The sequence below is a fragment of the Bactrocera tryoni genome, chromosome 4 (assembly GCF_016617805.1).
Source record: "Bactrocera tryoni isolate S06 chromosome 4, CSIRO_BtryS06_freeze2, whole genome shotgun sequence".
Lineage (NCBI taxonomy): Eukaryota > Metazoa > Arthropoda > Insecta > Diptera > Tephritidae > Bactrocera > Bactrocera tryoni.
In genome coordinates this window covers 43,627,919-43,653,500 of record NC_052502.1, presented here as the reverse complement: position 1 = coordinate 43,653,500, position 25,582 = coordinate 43,627,919, and the positions used below count along the sequence as shown (strand labels likewise).

The 25,582-nt window shown below is 37.6% G+C and overlaps 1 protein-coding gene across 2 annotated transcripts in view; it reads left to right on the top strand.

Annotated features, from left to right (window-relative positions):
- Positions 1–25,098, top strand: part of LOC120774277 (gamma-aminobutyric acid receptor subunit alpha-6) — a 34,834-nt gene extending 9,736 nt beyond the window's left edge. Inside the window, exons 1-11 of one of the 2 annotated variants that reach the window (XM_040103768.1) lie at positions 5,029–5,046; positions 18,625–18,951; positions 19,036–19,535; positions 19,637–19,797; positions 19,863–19,990; positions 22,873–22,955; positions 23,018–23,220; positions 23,288–23,536; positions 23,604–23,798; positions 23,983–24,148; positions 24,700–25,098. In XM_040103768.1, the coding sequence (XP_039959702.1) occupies positions 18,632–18,951; positions 19,036–19,535; positions 19,637–19,797; positions 19,863–19,990; positions 22,873–22,955; positions 23,018–23,220; positions 23,288–23,536; positions 23,604–23,798; positions 23,983–24,148; positions 24,700–24,845 (2,151 nt within the window). In that variant the 5' untranslated portion in view covers positions 5,029–5,046; positions 18,625–18,631 and the 3' untranslated portion in view covers positions 24,846–25,098. Of the gene's footprint in view, positions 1–5,028; positions 5,047–18,624; positions 18,952–19,035; positions 19,536–19,636; positions 19,798–19,862; positions 19,991–22,872; positions 22,956–23,017; positions 23,221–23,287; positions 23,537–23,603; positions 23,799–23,982; positions 24,149–24,699 lie in introns of those variants that run through there. The other variant, XM_040103767.1, reaches the window with a different exon arrangement.
- Positions 25,099–25,582: the final 484 nt, after the last annotated feature.

Sequence of the window (25,582 nt, the reverse complement as noted above, 5' to 3'; positions counted from 1 at the left end):
CAACGGCAGATTTTAGATTCGAGATTTCAAATTATTGAATATTAATTATCGATTTGTAGTGCGGCAGCTGTCTCAGCATTGTTTGTGCGGCTCTGTGTTATGAGATCTAGCAGCGCTTACCTACGCGTACATGTGTATGTGTACTACACAATTAGAATTAGATTTGGAGCAAAAGCACAGTGACAAGCAATGAAATTAAACGCTTGCTGGCTGGCTTACTGGCAGGAGTGCAACCCTACGTTCATAACTATGACATTTTGAGCTTTACTATTTTGTTGTTTTTGTTTGGTATTGACACTTTTGACGTAAGCAAAACACTATACCCTTAATTAAATGGATTTTTGTCACCCCATTCATTTAGCTGCTTTCTAGAATTTGCTAAGCAGTGAAATGTTTAGGTAAAGAATTATTAAAGAGTGTAAATTTTAATATTAACCATAGAATAGGAATCCAAGCATATATATACTTGTGTATATATAGCTCATATACTGATATACATGTTCATAAGATTTGTTAGAAAACCGAAAATCATTATACATACATATATGAAGTATATGGGAGTGGGGAGCAGCGAGCCGCTTTTAACTATTTTTGCCAATACCACACACAAATATAATGTCCCTAGGGTTTCATTAAGGTACCTCACATACCAACCCCAAACACATGTGTAAAGGTAGCCGGATGTTCAAAAATTCCTATATTAGTTATATGGGGTATAGGTCGAGTTTTCTCCGAATTTTATATATTTTAGGCACACAGATACATAAAGGGGGAGCATACTTTAGAAACTTAAAAAAATCGATTTTTTTTTGTTTTGCTCAAATCTCTTTAAAAATTATCTAAGAATATGTCCAAAAAGTTATATATGGGATTTCGAAATATTGTCGAAGCTAGAAGAAGAATAGTGACCGAGCGTCTAGTTGATATATGAGCGCTTGGGCAAAAAGCGAAAACTTTGACGCGCGATTTCTCGGTTTTCATTTTTACGATTTTTCTTAATTGGCGGGCAGGATAGAAAAATAGCTAACCGTCGTATAGAATTGGGGCAAAGTTGATTATTTTTGGCATTAAATTATCTTTATTTAAACTACAAAAAAACTATGAAAAGTCAAGTTTGAACTTATTTTTGAACAACATAAAGTAAAATTTTTTTGGTCAAAAACAACTTTTTTTAATTTTTAAAAAAATTTTGAATTTTACACTTTTTGTTGTTGTTGTTTGTTGGAAGTTTTTTAGTTAAACTAGAAGATAAGTCATTAACAAATATAAGTCTCTTTGAATTTTTTGTCCCGTCGTCCGACAAATCCACATGCCAGATGCATAAGGTAATTGCTTCTCAAAGGCAGGATATCAAAGATTTCGTATCCAAAAATTTTCAGCTGATGTTTGAATATATGTATAATTATAAACTCTACAAATTTCGCTGTAATCAATTATTTCCTTCCCTCCCAAAAAAAATCTTCAAAAAATCGAGGGAGGCAGGCTCCCTCCATAATTTCCTTGAGATTACTCATATATTGGTCGATAGTATGCGGTATCAAATCACTCAAAAATTCTAAAATCTTTATATTAACCCTTAAAAGCCTAATTCCTTCAAAATTTTTATACGTATTATAATTGTTGGTCCTTTGATGGACCACTAGGTACTCATTAGAGAAATACATTTTAAATACATATTTTACTAAAATCCATATTTTATTGAAATTTCATTAAGATTATTGTTAAACTGATAAAAGATACACTAGTTTATATGTATCCAGAAAACAATTTTGATGTGACGATTAACAAATTTACCACTTTTTATGCAATAAATTTGTGTACCTGATGAACGATTAGGATGATCACATTTTGGTTTTCCATCATTTATTAACTTAGGTAAATGCCAAATATTATCTAGCCGTATATCAGGTACTGGTAGGACGAGATCGTTTCGCAGAAATCTGATTTTTAATGTTACTTCCGTTTTAGTAGTCATCATAGAGTTCCGCTGTTACGGAATAATGACATTTATAAAGGATCCATATTATTGACATATCAGGAATATGACATACAAAAAAAAAAAAAAAAAAAAAACGAATGGTTTTTTCGGAATTTTTCTGAAAAGGAAGAAGTCGCACGGTGCCATATCGAGTGAATACGGGAGTGGTTAATAGTTAAAGTGCGATTTTTAGTCAAATAATCGATCACAAGCGTCCTTCGAATGTTGGATTCTGAGCAATTTTTGGTCGTCAGTCAATTTGTGCGGAACAAACCGTTTACACACTTTTCGTAAACCCAAATGTTCGGTCAAAATACGATACATCAATGTTTTGGAGATGTTCAATTCCATTTCCATGAATTAATTTCAATGGTGATTTCGACTAATTTTTGATAAATTCACGCACAGTTTCGGTGGAATTTCCGGTGATCACGGATTTTGATTGGCCCACATGTTGATCGTCATTTAAGTCCTCACGACCACTTCGAAAACGTTGAAACCACTCTGCTACGGGATAGGCAATCATCGCCATAAGCGTTTCGGTAAAAGTTTTACCAATTTTAAAACAGAATTTAATTTTAGCTCTTTGTTCGAAACTCATTTTCGCACCGATAACACAAACATACTGACACTTAAAACGCAATAACTTCACTTCCAATCAATGAAATGTTATGAAATGCTCACTGGATAATCGATAAAGAGAGCAAATTCTAACGCACTAGTCGACATATGGATTTTCGCTCTGAATTTCAATTGTATATCTCATACATTTACCGTGACCGATATTTTCGGTCGAAAGTCTGAAGTCTATATATTCGGTACCTAGGGGCTTAATCCGGTTTTGTTGGATTTGGACAATTTTTTTCATAAGGTGGCTTACTCTGAAGGTATTACTCGTGCAAAGTTTTATTCCGTCATATTAATTGGTTCTCGATTTTTGTACTGGAAAGTGAATGTCAAATGGAATTAAATATTGTGCAATATTGGAAGTAGGCGTGGTTGTAGTCCGATTTCACCGATTTTCGCGCTGTAAGAAGAATGCCACTGACCCAATACATACAATCTATAAGATTCTATCTACGGGGCTTAGAGCCCCGTACTACCTCGCCGGTGTGACTTACTACTTTGTTGCACTGGGCACTTTTGTAGAGTGAACATTTTTGAGAAAAATGCGTCCAAAGTCAAAGCTATGCCATAAAATACCTCTGATCTGTAGGAATTTAAAGATAAAAACTCACGATTGTAGTGTAGTTTCAATGGAAAATTTTTACAGGCCTTGGTCCAGTTCTTAATGTTAATATTAAGGGCTAAAATTTTCAGGGAAATTTGTTTAGGGTATTTCCAAGGAAATTTCGTGACGGGATTAAAACAAATTGATAGTTCAAAGAAGAAAAACGCCCTAATATATAAATATATAGAAACTAGAGTGGATCAAAAAAAGGGAAAGTTTTTTCACTTCGTACACTGAAAAATTTGTTCATAGACATCTCCAAATATAACTTTTTAAATAATAGGAGGAGGTCTTTCCCGTTTTCTATTTTTTTTTTAGTTTTTCTTCATATCACACAATTTAAAAAAAATTTAATCAAACTTCCAACTACTAGAAAAAATATAAAAATTTTACTTTTTTTTAAACATATTTTTTAATCAATGAAAAAAAATTAATTTTAAAAGCGCAGTCTTCTAAAAATATTTCTGCTCTACAAAAATTATCCATGTAATTTTTCGACTAAGTTAAGAGTTTGCGAGATATTCACCATCAAAAATCAACAAAAAATAATAATAATATAATAATTAGAAACAAATAAAAAATTGGGTGGCCATTTTTGTAGAGCAGAAAATTTCTACTAAACTGGAAGTTTTGCTCTTTATAATATTTTGTTGTCTTAGTAATAAACTTTATAAGAAAAAACTGTTTTCTCTAATATAATCAAAATTTTAACTATAATATAAGCTATTCATATTGATATCAGATGCACTTTATGGTATTTTGTTGTTGTAGGGCGTTATGCATAAGCCTCACTTTAGTTAACTAAGCGAAGTCAAATGCAGATGGCTAATTATGAAAAATATGAGAAAGCGCCTTTTGCGCAAATTTGTGAATTTCAACTGAAAGATATAAATTGAAGACGACGACCAACAAGTGACGCGGCACCCCCAATTTGGGTGAAAGTAGCTCTAACGGGGCAAACAAAAATAGTGAATTGGGAGGCGACTGCATTCAACTGAGGCATCAAAGCAGCAAAGCGTGAAAGCGAGACGTCGCCGCTGGAGGATGCAGGGGTGAATAAGCTGCAGCAAGTGTTCCATTCAAATTAGCGAAATATAAAATAATTTGCATTGACCCATTTTTCATGATTTCATGAAGTAGCAGCAACAGTGACAACAACAAAGCCAACATAAGCGAGAGAGTAGAGCGTATGACTTTAAGTCAAGTACGCGCGTATTTATTTTGGACAGTCTGACCTGCAATAACATGACTAAAGCTGCTTGCGAGTTAGTGAGAAAGCATAAGTGCAGCGCTTGAAAGGACACAAGTAAATAGCCGGCGGCGTTTTTGGGTGTAAACAAAATGTGGATATTGCCACACAGCCACTAAACTGCTCTCGAATGTTAAGTTACGAAAAGATGGGGAAAAAACGAAACAAATTGAGTGCCTAAGATTAGTTGCTGAATGTCAGCTGCGTGTGCGGCTTGAGTGCATTGATAGCTTGTGTGCACGCCTGGAGGTACGCAAAGCCATTCAAGGCACATGCACGTATAAAGAAGTGAGTGGGAGGCATCACTCCAGCTTTATTTCCCTTATTGCCTTTGCCAAGACATTCTTTGGTAAATGCCACATCAAGTTGAAGTATTTTAGTGCAAAAATTTAAGTCACAATACCTCTCTTCATACATTTACATACACGGTTTGAAAATTGCTCATACGTCACGTTGTCCAGCCTAGCTGCGGTATGCTGTGGCTAAGTGGACACGCACCAGCCGCAACATACAAAATCATACCAAATTAAATTCCATCACGGTGTGGGGAAGTAGAATAACTAGTGGACAAATTTCTGGAATTTTTAGGTAACGCATACTTGTGTTGAACTAGTTACGAACTAGTTAAAAACTCATCAAACCAAAATTCAATATTTTTAAGGTATTTAGTCTACTTACGGCTATGGTCTAAATGCCGGAAAGCAGTTAAGATACAAAAGCTCATATTCCTAAAGTACCGGATTCCGAAGGTAAAGAATATCTAAACTGCAAGAAGGCTTCAAGTCACCATAATAATTAATACAGTTCATAAACAGAGAAAATTAGAAATATTAATTAAACACACACAAACAACTGAAGAGTATAATTAGACATAAATTAGTCAAATATTTTTGCTAATATCATCTATTTAATGCCAGTACATACAAGAATTTGGCATTTTTTAAGATTTTTCTTTATTAGTCTTTTTTTCAATTTTCCTGTTTATAGGAAAGAATTAGTCTCTTCATAGGAAAAAAAAAATGAATCGCTTGATTAACTTAAAAGTTTTACAATGCAAATAGCCACAAGCTCGCTTGCAGCTAATCCCGCACTCATTCCGAACCCCCGTCACAGTTATTGCAGGGATGACATAAGCTCAACAAAACTTTGACGAAAGTTATAGTTTTGTCATCGTAATTCGTAATACTTATGCGAAATTGGTAGAAAAAAAATCTAAATCAATATATATAAAAGATTATTTATTAGAACTTTGGCCGATCGATTGGTATGGCAACTAACAGGTTTTTCGATAAGAGAGCTCCAAAAAAAAAACGGTTTGGGATATCAATACAATTTTTTATTCCTGTGAAGGTACATTCGATGCCATTGCCTGACCACCAAGGGCACGCTTGCAGAAGTCCAGATGCTGAACCCAATTTTTCAAGCCCAAATCGGCCAATACTGGCAAATTTGGTTTTCAATAAATCGATTGTGACATTCGCTGTGTGTCTTGCGGCGCCCTCCTATTAGAACCACATATTGTCCTAATGCATATCATCCAATTTGGGCCAAAAATATGCATTTATCATTGAGTGGTAGCGATATCCAAACACAGCAACGTGCCGGTCTTTATTATTACGGAAGAAGTACAGCCCGTTGACGCCGCCGGCCCATAAGCCCCACCAAACCGTAATTTTTTCGGAATGCAATTGTGACTCATGGCGTACATGTGGATTGCTGCCTGACCATTAGCGCATATTTTACTTATAGATAAAGCCATTTAGTCAGAAATGAGCCTCATCGCTGAAGATGATTCTTCTATGAAAATCCGGATCATTTTCAAGTTGTTGCTCAGCCCAATTCACAAACATGCGATGATTCTGGTGGTTAAGCGGATTTAGTTCTTACGTCAATTTGATCTTTTAAGGATGTAGGCCAAGATCTTTTCGCAAAATTCGCCACAACGACGTCACAGAGATGCCCAACGACGTGTAAGAGACTGACTTGGGTCTTCCTCAATAGATGCGCTAGCGGCAACAATATTCTTGAGACTACGAGCACATCTTTGTCTCACTAGCACGGGAACATTTTATACTGTGCCTTATCCAATAAACAATCAATTGTTGATTTAACAGAACGAATATAACTACCATAAATTGAACGTAGCGCTCTTAAAGTTGTGGCGACTCTTTGTTGGATCGTATCTCTTTCCATGATGAAATTGCAAATCTTACAGAAGAGAAGTCTCAAAATATGGCGGCGTTTGCTGTCTTTTTCGGTCTACCCGAAAACCCGTTATGTTATGACTGCTGCAAAATTTCGTCAAAATATCTTCTCAAACGAAAAAGTTTTCCACACAAGCACTTTATTCCGACCATTGCCTTTTTAAGGCAACATTATGCTATAATGATCGAATCTGAGCACTTTTTTCGACAGTTGTACCAATACTTTAGACAAAAATACATGCTAAATCTCTTAATGATCTTGTGAAATGAAAAAGGTATCCGTACAAGCGTTCGTTCAGTTTTTATGACAGCTATATACAGTAGTGTTGCGATATCGACAGTTTCGACAAATGAACAGCTTTTTGGGGATAAAAAGATGTGTGCGAAATTTCAAGTCAATATCTCAAAAACTGAGGAGCTAGTTCGCTTATATACAAGCATGAGTAAATCGATTCAGCTCATCATGCTGATCTTTGAGAGGGTCTGTGCTGACTGAGTGTTACAAACTTTGTGGCAGATATCAGGATATTATAAAATAGGTGGATCTATGGATCCGCGGGAAAAATCCTTAAGAGATATGATGAGGTTTCCAGATTTTGAGAAGGAAATACAGGGTATTATTTTGGCTCGAAGATTAATTGGTGGCACTGGGTTCTAAATCGTTGTAAAGACCTAGATTTAGTTAGTTGAAAATTCCCATAGATTACCTGGTTTCGCAGGACCTTCTTAATGATCGCTGACTTTTTTGTCAAATTATGGAAATTAGATTTGGGGTGGTGCGCTAAAAAAGTAAGTCTGGTTAGAATTATTCGGGTACGTAGAGATTTCTTGCAAAAGTAGCATTGACATTATCTAAAAAGCATACAGTCAAAATGCCGAATAGAGCATCCTTTTGAGAAATTATTGTTCGGTATATGACGCCAAGAAATCCCAACTAATTTTAAAATATTTGAAAGTTCCCAGCAAAATCGCTTTTGCGACTTAACTACAATCATTTTCATATATTTATGTATGGTACACATATAAAGGCAACCACATGTCCTTGCCACACTGTGTCACCTGGCTACGCCTATACATGGCCACCCATGTGACGGATATGAACGCATGCTGCACCTAAAGGTAAAAAACCTATTGGTTGAAAAGTAACTAAATAGCACAGCACACTAACGGCACCTGCTTGCCTGTTTGGGAATCTACATTCCTCCTCTTCAGGTGATGAGCGGACGAGTGACAACGACGCATCAACCGAGATGGAGTGTAAGGTAAACACTGACTTACACCCACAGCCGAAAAATCAAACAAGTTACAAGTTTAATAACAACAACAAAAATGCCGAGAGGCATAAGAACTGCATAACTGTACAACAACAGTAAACTGCATCGCGCTGATGGATGCGCTAACTTATATTTGACGCGCGTAAATACGGGAAAAATACATAAATACAAGCGTGTAAAAAACGCTAATAAGTAAATGAAAGGCGTGACTCACCGTTATTCACGGCTTGCAAAGTTGCCACATTTATGTGTTGTTATTTATGTGGGAATATTGTCATTTTGCATGAGCTACACATGTGTGTGTGAGTGTGCGGTCGTTATTCAATTTCTGAAAGCATAAAAAATAAGTGGAAAATAACACAATTAGCGTCTTTTTCTGCGTTCTCGCTCAACTAAGTAAGTGGCTGTGAAATGATTTAAAAGTTTTTTGGTAGTAATTTTATGAAAATCTGTAAATTCATAACTTAATTTAGCTGTTAAATTACCAAAAATAGTTTATTTAATAGAGCATTCTAGTCTGGAGGCACAAATTCATTCATTCAAGCGCCTTTTGACAATTGACAAAAAAACAAATGATATTTTTGCCGTAATATTTTCTATTGTTTCTTTAATTTAGTATTATTTAAGAATAAACAAATTAAATTAAAAACAAGTTCGGATGGAGACAAACGTTTCATACCCTTGAATCTTGCAAGAATCATAGTCCGAGAAATTCCTTCAAGTCCTGGCAAATTTTATATTCAACAAGAATTCGGCCGCACCGAAGCTAATATACCATTCACAGATGCAATTCTTTTAGTAACTTTGTGTTCAGTTTATATGGAAGCTATATGCTATAGTAATCCGATCTGAACAATTTTTTCGGAGATAATATTATTACCTTAAGCAGTAATTCATGTCAAATTTCGTGAAGATACCACGTCAAATGCAAAAGTTTTCTGTACAAGCCCTTGATACCGATCGTTCAGTTTATATGGCAGCTATATGTTATAGTGGTCCGATATCGGCAGTTCCGACAAATGAGCAGCTTTTTGAAGATAAAATGACGTTTGCAAAATTTCAAAACGATATCTTAACAACTGAGGGACTAGTTCGTATAGTATATACCGACGGACAGACAGGCAGACGGACATGGCTAAATAGACTCAGCTCAACATACTGATCAGTTATATATATATACTTTATAGTCTCCGACGCTTCCTTCTGGGTGTTACAAACTTCGTGACAAACTTAATATACACTGTTGAGCGTATAAATATGGGATTTGGGGATAGTATAGATCAGATTTTGGTAATTTTTGTCAATAGCAAATCCTATTAACATGCCAAATATTAGCAAAATGCCTCTGGATTTCATTAAAGTACCCAAATAACATGACCAATCTATATCTATATGGAGTAAAGTCAGCAGCAAACAAGTTGCCATCTCTCGCAGTAACGAATTAAGTCCACTGGCACTTGTGCTGGTGGCAGTGCTTGCAGAGGGCAACCGATTAGCAGGTGTGCTGGAGTTAGTGCTTCCCTGTCGTTGGGATCCTGGTTAAACGGCGATAGTGGACGTGAATTGAGAATGGCTTCCACTTCGTCTAGTAATGTTGACAGTTCTTCAGCTGTGAGAAAAACGTTGCCGAGTGCGCGAAAGACCAGATGTTTGGCGGATTTCACCGCGGCCTCCCATAATCCGTCAAGGTGCGACGCCCTGGGTGGTATAAAGGTGAAGCTGAATCCTTGTTCTGCGTCGAATTCCTTCTCTACCGTTGACTGCGCTAGAAATGCCTCCTTCAATTCGCGCAGCTTGTACAGTTTCTTTCAGTTCTACTGCAAGCTCCTCTTGCATTAATCAGTTATGTATGTATATGCGTTCTCGAAGAAGCGCAACCAACGCTTTTGAATCAGCGTGGTGTTTCGAAAGTGCAGGAACTATAAATAAGTCGCAACGAAGTGCGAATTTTTATGTAGTAACAGCGGACATTTGGCATCGTATGGGAGAGGTGCATTTCCGAGGTGTGTTCAAAAAGTATCGCGAATTTTGAATTTTCGCAGGTTACGTATATTCGAATTTCGAATTTTTTGTGGCGTTATGTTGGTACTCATGTCTCTCACTTATGCCGACAAGCTCGGCCATTTTGAATGTTCATTTAATTGTTGACAGCTGCTTTGCTTGAATGTGTTTTGGATCGTCTTCGATTTTTACCTATTCAAAAAAATGGATCAAAGAACCTGTATCAAATTTTGTGTGAAAAACGAAATTAAGTGCGCGGATGCATTCCGAATGTTGACTGTGGCATACAGAGAAGCTACCTTGGACCGAAGCAACGTTTATCGGTGGTACAAAATGTTCTCAGAAGGCCGAGAAGATGTGAACGACGAAGAGCGTGCCGGACGCCCGTGCACTTCAACAGACGAAAAAATTAATGAAGCGGAGAAAATGGTATTGGCCAATCGTCGAATCACCGTTAGAGAAGTTGGTGAAAACCTAAACATATCGATTGGCGCGAAGCAATCCGCCAGAAACGCACGGATTTGTGGAAGAACAAAAATTGGCTTTTGCACCACGATAACGGCCCTGCTCACACATTGTTGCTTGTGCGCGACTTTTTGGCCAAAAACAACACACTAATGATGCCGCAGCCACCGTATTCCCCAGATCTGGCCCCCTGTGACTTTATCTTGTTCCCTAAACTGAAGAGGCCCATGAAAGGACGACGTTACGCCTCTCCTTTCGAGATGAAGACGGCATCGAAGGAGGAGCTGAAGAAGATAAAAAAAAATGATTTTTTGAAGTGCTTCGAAGATTGAAAAAACCGTTGGCACAAGTGTATAATATCTCATGGGGATTACTTTGAAGGGGACAAAGTAGATATTCATGAATAAATAAATAATTTTTGAAAAAACACAAAATTCGCGATTCTTTTTGAACACACCTCGTATCTTAAGATGTAAAACCTCAACCAGAGGATCGATATATAAGCAATTTTATTAATAGATACATACACTCTATATAACTCATACACTGAGCGACAAATTCGGATTAAGATTTGTTAGAAAAACGAAAATTGGAGATGGAGTAGTATCGAGCCGATTTGATCCATTAACTATTATCATGCCATATACTAAGAAAATGTTTCCATGATTTCATTAAGGTACCTCACATACTCGTACAACCACCAATCACATGAAGCAATGTCAGCCGGATGTTCAAAAATCCTGATATTAAATATATGGGAGGAAGGTCAAGTTTTTCCCTAATTCAATCCATTGTTGGCGCGAGGATGCACTGTTATGCGTATTGGCCGATATATGCAGCATAAAGTCACCTGGAAGTTCGAAAATCTGTATATCAAGTATTCTCAGAGAAGTATAGACCCAACTCAATACACAATACTCGTACATTTATGGTGCACAGAATTACTATTGTCAGAACAAGATTCTTTCTAAATTTCAGGGGTCTACATATTCGGTACATATTTGGACAATTTTAAAGGAGTTATTAGTGCAAAGTGTTATCCAGTAACATTAATTACTTCTTGATTTGTTTACTGGAAAGTGAAAGAATCAAATGGAATTTAAATTTCTGTTATAGGAGAAGTAGGCGTGGTTGTAGTCCAATTTCGTCCACTTTCTGTGACATAGGCATATGAGAAGAAAGTCATGTGCTAAATTTAGTTGAATCGGTTGGCCGAGGCCCGAGATATGTGATTTCACCAAAAAGTGGGCGGTGCCAATTTTCACACCGGACCCCATAAAGCCTTTTCAGACCATCATGGAAGTAAAGTTTAATGTAGCAACAGGGTGCCGGAGTATAAAAATGTTGCTTTCATCACTATTGTTGTTGGCTGCGCACTTGCTTTTCGTCTGCCTGTGGTCTGTTAATTTATATGACTTGTTGTCCTTAAACATGCGCACATCTCCCAAATGCATTCACGCACACACAAACACTCTCAACACACTCGCTTTCACGGCGAGAACAATGAGGCGTGTTTGTGAATAGTTTCGCTGAAGAATTTAATTGTGGTGCACGTCAAAAGTGCTGGCAAAGTGTGAATGGCGAAAGGAGAATCACGGTCGTCATAAGTGGTGCTTGGGTCCACTTTGTACTAAGTCTTTTAACTGTGCATTTCTCTCTTCACTTAGCTGTTTTAACTTTTATTCACTTTCGTTTAGTGCGTATGGAGACGACTTGTGCGCTTGTAATCAGGGGAAGAAATTAATTCGTATGTGAGAATTGTTTTAAAATACATTCAGATGTGCACACTTGTGCGTTCGTGTGTGTGAGGGATACTGTTAATATCGGTATAAATAATAAATGAACAGCTCAATGCCTCTATTAAACTAATTTCGAGTGCTGGAGTAAAATTAAACCACTGCAACGAAATTGTGTTGCGCAACAAAATTCCGTCACACTCACCAATCACGGCTGAAACAATGAGAATTTTTGCTAAATGTTTAATTTTTGAATAATTTAGTAAAATAAAAAATGTTTCATACCTTTGACATTTCTTTCAAGAAGTATTTGCAGCTTTGGAGCCAATTAAATTTACAATACGCATAATAGAAAACTTGAAATTGCATACAAATTAATTTTATAATACATAACTGTGGCATAATGAAAAGAAAACATTGAAGTACAGAGCGTTCAAAGGATAACGTTCTCGTTATCCAAAGAGTCGATTTTTGTTGTAGCTGACGGTTATTCAATACTTGTGGCAATGTCTCGCGTTGTCTATTATCGTCTGGCATCTTTGATGGCAATTTGCAACCTAATTACCAGCATATTCCTTAAGAAGCGACCGCCAGATATATTGGTATAGCCGAATAAAATCTTTTGTTGACGTTACATGTTTTCTTGTTATTCTGACTTTCAGTAAATCCCGGACATTCTCCTATGGATTGGCGTCCAGTAACTCTGATAGCCAATCTAAAGTAACAACATAGTATTCTTGTTTCCATTGAGTATATTCTTATGTTTCGGATCATTATCTTCTTGAAGTATCCAATAATGGTAACGCAGTTCAGCTGATTTCAGTTACTGTTTATGCAATTTTATCATTCAATTTATCAAGCACTTCGAAATCCAAACCAAGAGAAGTATCCATAGATATGCAGCTTTTGGGGCTGCCTAATATTTCCTTGTACATATAAATGTTTGTTCTTTTTTTAGAGCCAAAGAAAGTTTGAACAATACAAAAGTTGGCTTATCTGTAAAGATTACAATGCTCCAAACACGGTTGTTGTTTCTCAGCGCTTAATGCAACCTTTTTTTACTGTGTTTTTAGTAATATGGGTTTGATAACAGTACAACTGCGTTTGATGCCAGATATCTGAAGTCTGTCACGTATTCCATTTAGCTTCTCCTAAATTTCGCTGTGGCTTTTACTCAAAAAGAGAACAAAAGGTTTGTCCTCACTTTCCGATGTAATGTGAGCAATTGAGCATGTGACAATTTGCAGAAAAAAAGTTATTTGCGACAAAAAATACCAAAAAGCAAAACCGGAAAGTGTAATTAAAACTCAAATTATTTAATTGTTTATCAATATACATATGTTTTGTTGACTTCAAAGTAATTCCCAGCAGATGGATTACACTTATGCCAACAATTTTCATAATCACTTTTTGGGATACCCTTCAGTTCCTTCAGCGAATTATGTTTTGTCTCTTCGATCGACTGGAAACGGGTTCCACGGAGCGACAATTTCAATGCGGGGAACAAGGAAAAATCACACGGAGCCAAAATTGGCTTTAAATTCGGTAACAATCGCGACTCGATGCATACTCGTATGCATGCTCTACCACAATCCCTTCGTTTTCGACGAATGTTCTTAGGCAAACGGCCAAACAGAACTCCTTACGGTTGTCTGCCTGACCGGAAAAAAATCACGATGCAGCAAGGCGTGCCTTTTTTAGTTACATCTAGTGTTTTTCCCTCCATTTCGATGATTGTTGACTTGTTTGTAGGTCAAACTCATAAACCCATCTATCATCGGCAGTTACAATGCTCTCCATGAATGTGGGATTGGACCAAACCTGTCCTAAGAGACCTACTTACGATACTCTTTTTGAAAAAAATCAGTATGACTCGCGCAAGTTTCATACTCAAAGTAGCCACCAAAATCATTCGAACGGACTCACTAGAGTTGTCGAGCTCTCTTGCCATCACTCTAAAACGATTGACGATTTTCGAGCACCATATCCTTCTCTTTTTTAAGATTTTTATTAGTTGAAGAGGTCGAAGGTCGTCCAGAACGAGGCATGTCTTCAACGATCTTTCGTCCATCTTTGAAGGCTTTGTACCACTTGTGTTTCTGATAAAACTGAATCACCGTAAGCCTTTTCCAATATTCCTAACAATTCCACACACGAAATATGGTTAGAAACACAAAATTTAAGACAATTTTCTAATTGATATTTTTATCCATAGTAAAAATCACAAAGCACTACTGAGGTGTACCAACTAGTTAGAACTAACTATCAAAATACTAATATAAACATTTAACAGCTGTCGAACAATGGGTTAAAGAAGTACTATATATAATTTTGAGTAGCCAAAAATATTGAATAGGTCAAAAAATTATCGTGAATATTAAAACCACAAAAAGTAGTTCAATTACTTCTTCAACAAAGCCCTAAAACATTTACTAACGGCGAATTACAGACAATTATTTTAATGTAACTCAAAGACAAATGTTTTTTCTTTAAGTTTGTGTGCCAGACAAGAAGCCTGCATTTAACGGAAACACTTCTAGGCATTTGTAATAAATGCATATATGTAGATATTACAATGGACCTTTGTTATGGTTTAATTTTTAATTTTTTGTGTCCTCCTATGCCCTGAGCGGAATTCAAATAGATGCCTAAAGAAGAGTGACAGAGTCCGTGCTTTGTCACATATAACACATATTTCTTTTTTTTTGCACTAAAACGTAGTAATGGCGAAGTAACCAAAACGAAAGAATGTATAAATGACAAATAAGTAAAGAAAACACAACAGAGAGAAATTGTAAAAGCATAGAGAACAGAGTGGTTAAGCAATTTTATGACTCCCATGTGACCCGTGCACATTCTAAGTGTCATTAGATGGTCATTATGGTTACATGTGAATGTGCCCATATGAATGTGTGGCAATCGACTTTGCATGGGCATGACGTGCAGGAAAATTTTTTGGTAATAATGGGTTGTCAAAAAAGTCTTGCGGTATTTTTATTGAAATTGAAATGAATTTTTGAGGACTCATGCCCAGCTCTTGACCGATGCTACGGCTGCTACTTTGCCGGTCTCTTTCGACCAATTCAGCGATTTTATCGCAATTTTCGACGACAGGCTTTCCGGAGCGTGGCGCATCTTCGACCAACTCTACACCAAAACGAAAACGTTGAAACCATCGTTGTGCGGTGGAAATAGAAAGTGTATCGGGTCCATAAACTGCACAAATTTTATTGGCGGCTTGAGATGTATTTTTGCCTTTCTCGTAGTAGTACTGTAAAATATGCCATATTTTCTCTTTATTTTGCCCCATGTTTGCGACGCTATAACTCACGAACGACTTAAAAGAAACGACAATCAATTAAACACGTGTTAGCGCGTGAAATGAGCCTTTCAAAAAGGTATAGCATGACCCGATGCGACGAATAAAACTAGAACTACGCGCTTTCAGCGACAACCAACGAAAATACCGCAAGACTTTTTTAGCAGATCATTATGTCGTAATGTAATGTGAAATTGAAATTGATTTTTTTTCGTTGCTAGCAATAGAAAGTTAGGTAGAGAAGTGCCAAGATGAAAAATGAGAGAGAGAAAGAGTGAGATAATATGATCTGAAAGCGCTAATACTAAGTCTTACTGCGTTAGGTTATGCAAGCAGGCAATAACTAGACTCTCTGTATATAACCCGGTTAATATCGTCTGAGTACTCAGTCATATAGAAACAGAAGGAAAAAATGCTGACAAATTAGCTCGCACTGAGGCAGCTGTGAACAGGATTCCCTTAAGCTACTCCAGACCTTCCTTTCGAGCGTTGTTTGACACAATGAACATTAAAGGAATATCTTTAATCTTTAAACACTAGCAAGTCAGTCCATACCACTAAGTTACTTTGGGGTAAGGTTTATGGTGGGTAGACCAAACAGCTTCTACTACATCTAGGCAAAAGAGAACTAAGTGATATTTTGGAGTTCAACAGGGCACTTACACTTAAGATTCCAGCTTCAGAAAATTGAAAAAGTTGATTCGAAAGAATGCACAGCATGTGCGGAGGCTGATGAGACGCTGCAACTTTATATTTGGCTTCAGCTGGATCAGACGGGATATACACATTCAATGGCTACCAATGTTCCTACATAAGAGACATTAGGCAGCTGAAATAAAAAAAAAATACTAGATCCATTGAGGTGCTGAATAAATCTTTGTTTACCACTCGGAAGTACAATGACCTTAATGAAGGGATAGGGATAGGGCCGTCTTTTTTCCAACCAAGTTTAGTAAGTACTTTTTCATGGTACTAAAATTTTCCTGCGGGTCCTGTCTTGTTGTAAGATATGTGATTTCTTCATTGTGGCAGCCTCATTTACGAGTAGTTTACGTTCTACGTGCATGCCACTTCACGACATTACACAACTTTCAAGCAGTTCATGACGCAGCAACTTCCGTTGGTTGTAGATTAAGGAGCTTCCGACAGGAACTGACTAAACGTTAGCAAACGGGTTAGGAGAAATTGTGTGAAAAAGCTACCACGGTGAAAGGTAGTGCAGCCAACAAATTACTATTTTAAAAAGTTGATTAAACTTATTTTATCAAATTGCTAAAGTAAACTGACTTACTTCTTAGACAGAAAGGAATACCCAATTTGTATATACCAAAAATGCAATAACTTCCAGTAAGTTTGGTCCGCATGAGTAACATAAATGCGTACTTCCATGAAATATAAGCGATAATCTTATAGTTGCAAATTCTGGTGAGATTTTCTAAGCTATGCAGTTTAGACTACATACTCGTAAATACATTTTTCGGCCCAAGCGAAGAACTGGTTATTTAAATGTGCCTAATCACGATGAGACCAATAGTAATTATATCATATTGTATTAATTATCCGCCTTGTCCATATTAGGTTAAGTAGTAAGCGAAAACTATCCACTTTGCTTTAAATAGTGAGAAAAGGTTTTGCAACAGGCGTACATTGTGACAAAAAATCATCCAGAAATTGTAGTTAAATTTTTCGGGTAAATGATATTTCAAAAAAAAAAATGTATTTTGCTAAGTTGATAGAATTGTCCTTAATTTCTATGCCAAATATGGGCGTACCAACTAGTTAAACCAATATGTTAACAACAGCTGCTTAAGTCGGTATACCTCAGTAGTGTGTTGCGATATTTACAATGGATAAAAATATCAAGCAGAAAATTGTCTACAATTTTGTATTTCAAACTAAATTTCGTATGCGGAATCGTTGCGAATGTCGGAAAAGACTTAGCAGTGATTCAGTTTTATCAAAAACACAAGCCTACAAGTGGTGCAAAGCCTTCAAAGACGGTCGAGAGATCGTTGAAGACATGCCACGTTCTGGACAATCTTCGACCTCTTCAACTGGTCAAAATACTAAAAAATAGAAGGATATGGTGCTTGAAAATCGTCAATCGTCAATCGTGTTAGAGAGATGGCAAGAGAACTTGATATCTCTAGCGAGTGCGTTCGAATGATTTTGGTGGCTACTTTGAGTATAAAACGCGTTCTTGCTCAAGGTATCTTGATTTTTTCCAAAAACAGTATCGTAAGCAGATCCCTTTGGACATGTTTAATCGTGCGAAGTTCGATCCCACATTCATGGAGAGTATTATAGCTGCCGACGAACATGTCAACAATCATCGGAATGGAAAAAAAGAACCGAAACCAAAACACCACACCAAAGCGGGTCAAAAGTCAAGGTGATTGTCATCGTTTTTTTCGAAATCCGTGGAACAAGGAGTTCCATTTGGCCGTATTGAGGCCATTGAATGTGAACATCCGTCGAAAGCGGAGGGATTGTTGAAGAGCAATTCATGGATTTTACACGATTTTTTTTTTTCGTCACAATGTAGTTACTATTAATTGTTTTACAAGAATTTCTTTATAACTAGAGGTTTCATTTATTACCAAGATATTTTGGGATAGGCTTTACTTTATTTGATGTCTGCAATTATCTCCGCTCAAGGACTATATTTTCAAAACGATGCAGCCTTCTGAAGCCAGTGAGCTCTTGAAACAAATTTTTCGGACTGAGTCCATTAAAATAATCCGCTCCTTCAGTCATGACGAAGTTGGGAGTCTATATATATATACATACAATATATGATTTGACGAACTAAGTCGATTTTATTCGTTTGTTTGTATATATGGAAACTAGTTCTAAATTTTTGAGATATCGATATAAAATTTAGCACACGGCTTTTTCTTCAAAAACTGACAACTTGTCAGAATCGGCCGGTCAAAATCAAGTTCTGGTATGAAAAACTTTTTTCTTAAAAAGACAAAGCTACAATTCTCAGGCACAGGTAGAACTACACTAGCATCAAACTGACCGATAAAAAAACGTTCAGATCTTCATACATTTATTTTTTTAATTTTTAAAAAAATTCTCAATTCGAAGTGACGATCGGACCTAAAACCTAATTTAGGTTGAACCTGTGGTATGCTTAGCCCACCAAATTTTCTCATTTTCAGCCTGGTTATGTGTGTGGGGCTGATGAAACTGCACTGCCATGGTGTACCCACTGCCAATGCAAATCAATTCACACTAGCAACAACAGCAACAACATCAGCAAATGATACTACAACCATAGATAAGCTAATGGCACTTAAGGAAGGCAATGACCAGAAAAGAGTAGAATATAAAAATGAAATGCCTGAAGACCGACGTGCACCAGCAACAACAACAACTAGTACAAGTAGACGAAAAGGGGACACAGTGACGGTCTCTACAACCACTTATGATCAGCACGCTTACGTCACAAATAACAGCATCGACATTGCGTTGACACCGATGATGAGGTAAATCTGCGCTCTTAAAATAGCTCAAACAAGTTGTTAAAATATAAATTTCTTTCGAACGCATTTCGCTTGCAATCCGTGCAGCCTTTTGCCGCCTAATGTGGCTTTTAGCTTAAAAGCGTCCGCAAAACTAGCACCGAAGGACGCATCGAAAACTGCCGCCACTTTCGACACTGAGCGCGTGCAGAACGTACGATATGAGCAACAACAAAATGACAAACAACAACAACAACTGCCCACCATCACGCGCGCAATGCAAGTGGCACGCATCTACGAATCCTTCCGCGCGCTGCCCGAACTCGACGTCCACAGCGCCGCCGGCAGCGCGCCGCGTTTCAAGCGCATGTCGGATCTAGCCACGGACGACACGCCGCACGCAACAGCCAGCAGCGGCAACATGAGCACGACGTGGCCGCCGACAACAACAACCACAACAACGGCAAATGTGAACGCCAATGTGACAACAGCAAGCAACATGCGGAAACGCACCGCATCGGCGGATATGTTGAGTCGCAACATTTCCATCATTTTGGAGAATCTGCTTAAAAGCTACGAGCAATCACAGCTGCCAACGCACGGACAAGGTGAGTGCTGTTATGCGTGTGTGTGTTTGTGTATGTCTTTGAAGCGTCTTAACGGTTATACACAGAGACTTGAGTTAAGTGAAATGTGAAATTTCGTGCAGGCATTCCAACAGTGGTGCGGACCAACATTCTCATACGCAGCATGGGTCCTGTCTCGGAGCTGGACATGGACTACTCGATGGACTGCTACTTTCGGCAGTATTGGCATGACAAGCGCTTGAGCTTCCAGGGGCCGATACAAAGCCTATCACTTAGCATTAAGGTACTTAAAAATAATTGTAAAAGTTAAAGAAATTAAATTTATTTTTACTTAATTTTTGTTCTTAGATGTTGGACAAAATTTGGCGTCCGGACACGTACTTCTTCAACGGAAAGCACTCGCACATACACACAATCACTGTGCCCAATAAGTTACTGCGCCTGGATCAAAATGGCGGCATTCTATACTCGATGAGGTTAGTATTAAAACACAAATGCCTAGAAAGCAACCAAAAAGCCCGAGAAATACCTAAACATGCAAGCAGTGAACCAAAGCATAGGAATCCAAACAATTATATATACAGTTCAGCTTCCTTAATTCGAGCTTGTAGTTACGGCAAGTGCTGTTTAGCGAATATCCATTTTTAGTGCATATCCTTATTTTAGTCTTTTGGCCATACCTGTTTTGCTATCCCATATCTGGTTGTAGAATTCCATCTATTCTGAGATATTTGTTCAAATTTTGAGTTAATGGAATTCACATGACGGTGAGCTTAAAGTTCGTTCACTTGTTTACTAACTGCAATTAATAAGTGACAACCACAAGGCTAATAGTGCCTGTGTAAATGGTCTCGTAGTTGTTCTGTAGAACTCCACAGGACGCCTCTATGCTTAGTATTTCCGCTTGGAAAATGCTTGATGAGTTCGGTGTATGGAAAGATAGAAAGATATCAAGATCCTTGGAGAACACTCCCGTCTCAACACCGCAGTGCATTTTGGACTCGGCAGTATACAAGTTGATTGATTGTAGATCGTCTCCAACTGAACCTCTTCTTTATTGACGTCGAGCTGAATTTCGCTATGTTCATAACTCTTCTTATTCCTGCCACTTATAGTGCAGAAACATATTAAACACATCACTGCTGTCTCTTGATTGTCAACGTCGTCGTATATCTCGTCCCATCTACTGCGGTATTCGCCGTTTCCAATGCGCAAAGGATCATAAATCTTTCGCAGAACCTTTCTCTGGAAAACTCGTACCGAAGACTCATCAGATGTTGTCATCGTCCATACCTCTGCACCATATAGCAGGACCGGAATGATGAGTAACTTGTAGAATTTGGACTTCGAATTTATGACTGTCAACAGTTGCACACTTTTGTAGAAGATTGTACCATCTCTATTCCGCACCGGAGCTTGAATTATTTTCTCCAGCAAAAGATCAAAGAAGTCGCAAGTAAGCAGTCGAGTTGTTTGCAACCTCGATCGGTATCGAAAGGTTCGGAGAGGTCATTTCTGATGCTTTTGGTATTGCTCAACGTCAGTTTACACAGCCGTATTAGTTTTGCGGCGATACCAAAATCAGACAGCGCGGCATAAAGGTAGCTCCTTTTCGTGATGTCAAGAGCAGCTTTCAAATCGACACAGAGGTTGTGACTCTGTTTTTACGGGTCTTTTGCAAAATTTGGCGCATGCTGAATATCTGGTTAGTTGTTGATTTTCCAAGTCTAAAGCCACACTGATTTTCAAGCAGTATCCCTGCCGGCCAGCTTGTCAAGCTCTTCGTACATATGTATTTCACTCCCTCACTTTGTAACACCCAGAAGGAAGCGTCGAAGACTCCATAAAGTGTATATATAAATGATCAGTATGTACAGCTGAGTCGATTTTGCCATGCCTGTCTGTTTGTCCGTCTATCCGTCTGTCCGTCTATCTGTATATATACGACCCTAAGTTTTTAAAATATTGGTTTGAAATTTTGCAAACATCATTTTCTCTTCAAGAAGCTGCTCATTTGTCGGAGCTGCCGATATCAGACCATTATAACATATAACTGCCATACAAACTGAACGTTCGGAATCAAGGGCTTGTATCGAAAACTTTCGCATTTGACGTGGTATCTTCACGAAATTTCACATGGATTACTTCTTCTTCTTAATTGGCGTAGACACCGCTTACGCGATTATAACCGAGTTAACAACAGCGCGCCAGTCGTTTCTTCTTTTCGCTACGTAGCGCCAATTGGATATTCCAAGCGAAGCCAGGTCCTTCTCAACTTGGTCCTTCCAACGGAGCGGAGATTTTCCTCTCCCTCTGCTTCCCCCGGCGGGTACTTTCATCGAATACTTTCAGGGCTGGAGTGCTTTCGTCCATTCGGACAACATGACCTAGCCAGCGTAGCCGCTGTCTTTTAATTCGCTGAACTATGTCAATGGCGTCGTATACCTCATACAGCTAATCGTTCCATCGAGAGCGACATGGATTACTGCTTAAGGTACATAATCTCCGAAAAAAGTATTCAGATCGGATTACTATAGCATATAGCTTCCACACAAACTGGCCACATAGTTTCTAAAAGAAATGCACCTGTGAAGGGTATATTAGCTTCGGTGCAGCGTCTTGCTTCCCTCTTCAACTCTCGTTATTTATACCACCAGCACGGGTTGGGATCGTTTGTAACCATGCGAGGTTGGTAGTCTGTTCTCTCTTTACTTCGACACGGCACTTCTCATCGCCCTTTTCGTTTGGGGTTTTTTTTTACGTAGCTGGTCCCAAACCCAGCGCACAACCCTGGAGCGTGACTATTCGTCCTCTCACTTTATCTCACCATCAAATGGATGTTTTTTAGCTACCCAGACCATACTTGATCTAAAACCGGAAGATGTGAGCTGCTTGAGTCATATGTAAAAGGGATGGTGCTTACTTTCCCCACTTGCGTGAACTTCTACACATCTCTCCATCCTCCCCTTCTTTTCAGTAGGGTGTTTTTTACCTGTCGGGTCCCAAACCAAGTGCATAACCGTGGGATCTTGCATAACAAGAGTTTGCATTTATCAAGCTTATGGAACTTAAGAAAAACAGGTTATATAGTAAATTTAAGAGGCTGCCTAGCTTCAACTTATAATTATAAATGGCTTCTAATGATAAATAATTTAGAACGCTTAGAGCACAAAGTATGCTTTATAATAATTTCGTCTGCTAGTATCCGCCATACACCCTATCAGGAAGACAATGCAACTACTCCAAGCCTGGCTTAGATAGAGTTTATGTCTACCAAATTGCGATTAGATTACACTTTATATGCGCTCAAAAAAAAACTTATGAAAAATAATCGAAAATATATATTCTCCATTTACAGACTAACAATAAAAGCGACATGTCCCATGGAACTTAAAAACTTTCCGATGGATCTACAATCCTGTCCGTTAATAATCGGTAGCTGTAAGTAAAATGTTCTAACCTTTGCGGAAAACAAAACTAAAATAACTTTTTACAAAAACTAGATGGCTATACAAATCGCCAACTTGTCTACGAGTGGAAGGGTGAGGACGACGCGGTGTCATTTGTGCCCGGCATGACATTGAATCAATTCGATTTGATAAGCATGAAACAGCGTAACTTCACCTACACCAGGCGAGAGGGAGACTTCTCTGTGCTGCATGTGGCCTTCAACCTCAAACGTCACACAGGCTATTTTCTCATACAGGCAAATATTTCTTTCGAATACAAAACAAAAACAAAAACATTTTATTAAAATCAGTGATAATCTATAGGTCTATGTGCCCTGCATATTGATCGTCGTGCTGTCATGGGTCTCCTTTTGGATACACCGTGAAGCGACCAGCGATCGTGTTGGCCTCTGCGTGACCGCTGTACTCACACTCTCCACGATTAGTTTAGATTCGCGCACCGATTTGCCGAAAGTGAAATATGCCACTGCTTTGGATTGGTTTCTCTTAATGAGTTTTCTGTATTGTATTGCGACGTTGCTCGAGTTTGCGGGTGTGCACTATTTTACAAAGGTCAGAAAATTTTTAACACCGCTACATCGAGCATTTTACATATTTTTTGTTTTCTATAACCTTAAAGGTGGGCAGTGGTGAGATACCCATAAGCGAGGATGAATGGGAGGACATTGACGAAGGTGTGGCTGACGATGATGAGGGCGAAGAGGAGGCACAAAGTAGTTCGATAAAACACAGTAATGAGTCCGCGTATGAAATTCCACATCCCTTGGCTGGCAACTTTTGTAAGCGCAACGCGATGATTTCCCCCATTTACAATGTGAGTTTCAGCTTGCCATTTCTTTAAAAATTATACAAAAATTTACAATGCGTAGAAAGCGCTGGAACCTTTACCGCGATTGAAGACTATACGAGCAATATTTTACTGTTATCATGAAAAACTCCAAAAACCTCCATTTCTATATATTTAATACTGAAGAATTCACTTTTTTATCTTATCTTAGGACCCCACACAAATTTTTCCAGCACCGTCCTCACACGCCTCTACAATGGAACGAACCACACAAACGGAGCCACCGGTTATATCAAAGGGAAAACAAATGTGGCTTTGCCTAATAGGCGATGATAAATTTCGACGGCAGAGAGAACGTGCTGCAGCGGTTACTAAAGGTAATGGTACTGCTTAAGCTCCAAGAGAGAATATCGTGAGTAGCAGAAAGTCAGATAGTTTAAAATTTAGTGTAGTATCACACGAGTTCAACCTTGCCGAACAAACTTATGAAAACTATCACTGAATTTTTGCCATTATTAGATGTTTCATATGAAATTATGCGATCTATGTGTGAAAGAGTTAAAAAAATAAGTTCAAATTGATTATACTATGGTGTCTTCATTCTGTGCTGAAAGCATCTCTATAACATATATACAATAGAATATCTTCATTTTAGAAGGTTTTTAAAACAAAGGTATTTCAATGCCGTTATATTGAGCATTAATGAACTGATATCAGTTTAATTTTGAAGTTTAATTTTGAAGGGTTTGGTAGAGCGAAACCTAAAACTTTTAGGGTCGCTCAGATTCCCATATGGTGTTATAGTATATATTAAGCGCTTAATAAAGGAAACTGGTCAAGTCAACAATTTTATAGAAGAGTTTCAAAATACAAAATACTTACATATTATAAATTTACTTACAGAAATTTTTATAACATTTTTCCACAGGAAGCCGCTATGTGAACAGTGTTTCTCTGATAGATCGAGTTTCGCGTGTTGCCTTCCCAATGTCTTTTGCTTTCTTCATGCTACTCTATTGGCTGGCATACGGAATGTACAAAAAAGAGTTCACCTGGTCAACGGTAAAGGGTTAAAGAATAAACAACAATCCCATGGGAACAACCATATTTGAAAGCTGAATCAAGGCACAGGAAAGGACAGCAGGGAAATATTATTACATACATTCACGGCTAATGAAGAAGTCATCAGCTATAAATGCATTGAAACACACACACAAAATAAGCTTACGGATATATGAAAAGATAGTCCATTAAACAAACAAATGAAAAATTAAATATTTTTGGCCAATTTACTAAAAGAAAATATAAATAATGGAAAAATAATATAGTTAACAGAATGAGAGCAATTAAAAACAAATATTAACTAAACAACGAGCTTCTTTTATATTATTATATTATAATTAGCCAAAGTAGCGATTAATAATATTAATTTATATAACATTCAATATTTACTTAAACGAAAGCAAACCGTACACATAATTATTATATAAAAATATATATACTGAAGTAAGCTTGAATTAATATTATTTATCAGCAAAAATGCGAATATTTTGTATTTACATACAGACGAGAAAAATTAGTTGTAGTTAGCGTTAACAACCTGTGCCAAATGGAAAAAAATTGTAATTAAAGCAAGGTTTTTGGTATGTTATGGTTAGTAATTACTAATTCATTGGAATTATAACTAATATTGAAATTATACTTACTTGATATTAAAAGAATACTTTTTATCCACACTCAAATTTGATTCAAGAAACTGAACATTTTTGGAATACCTTGATCACGATCACGCCAGATTTTTTGCTCTAAAG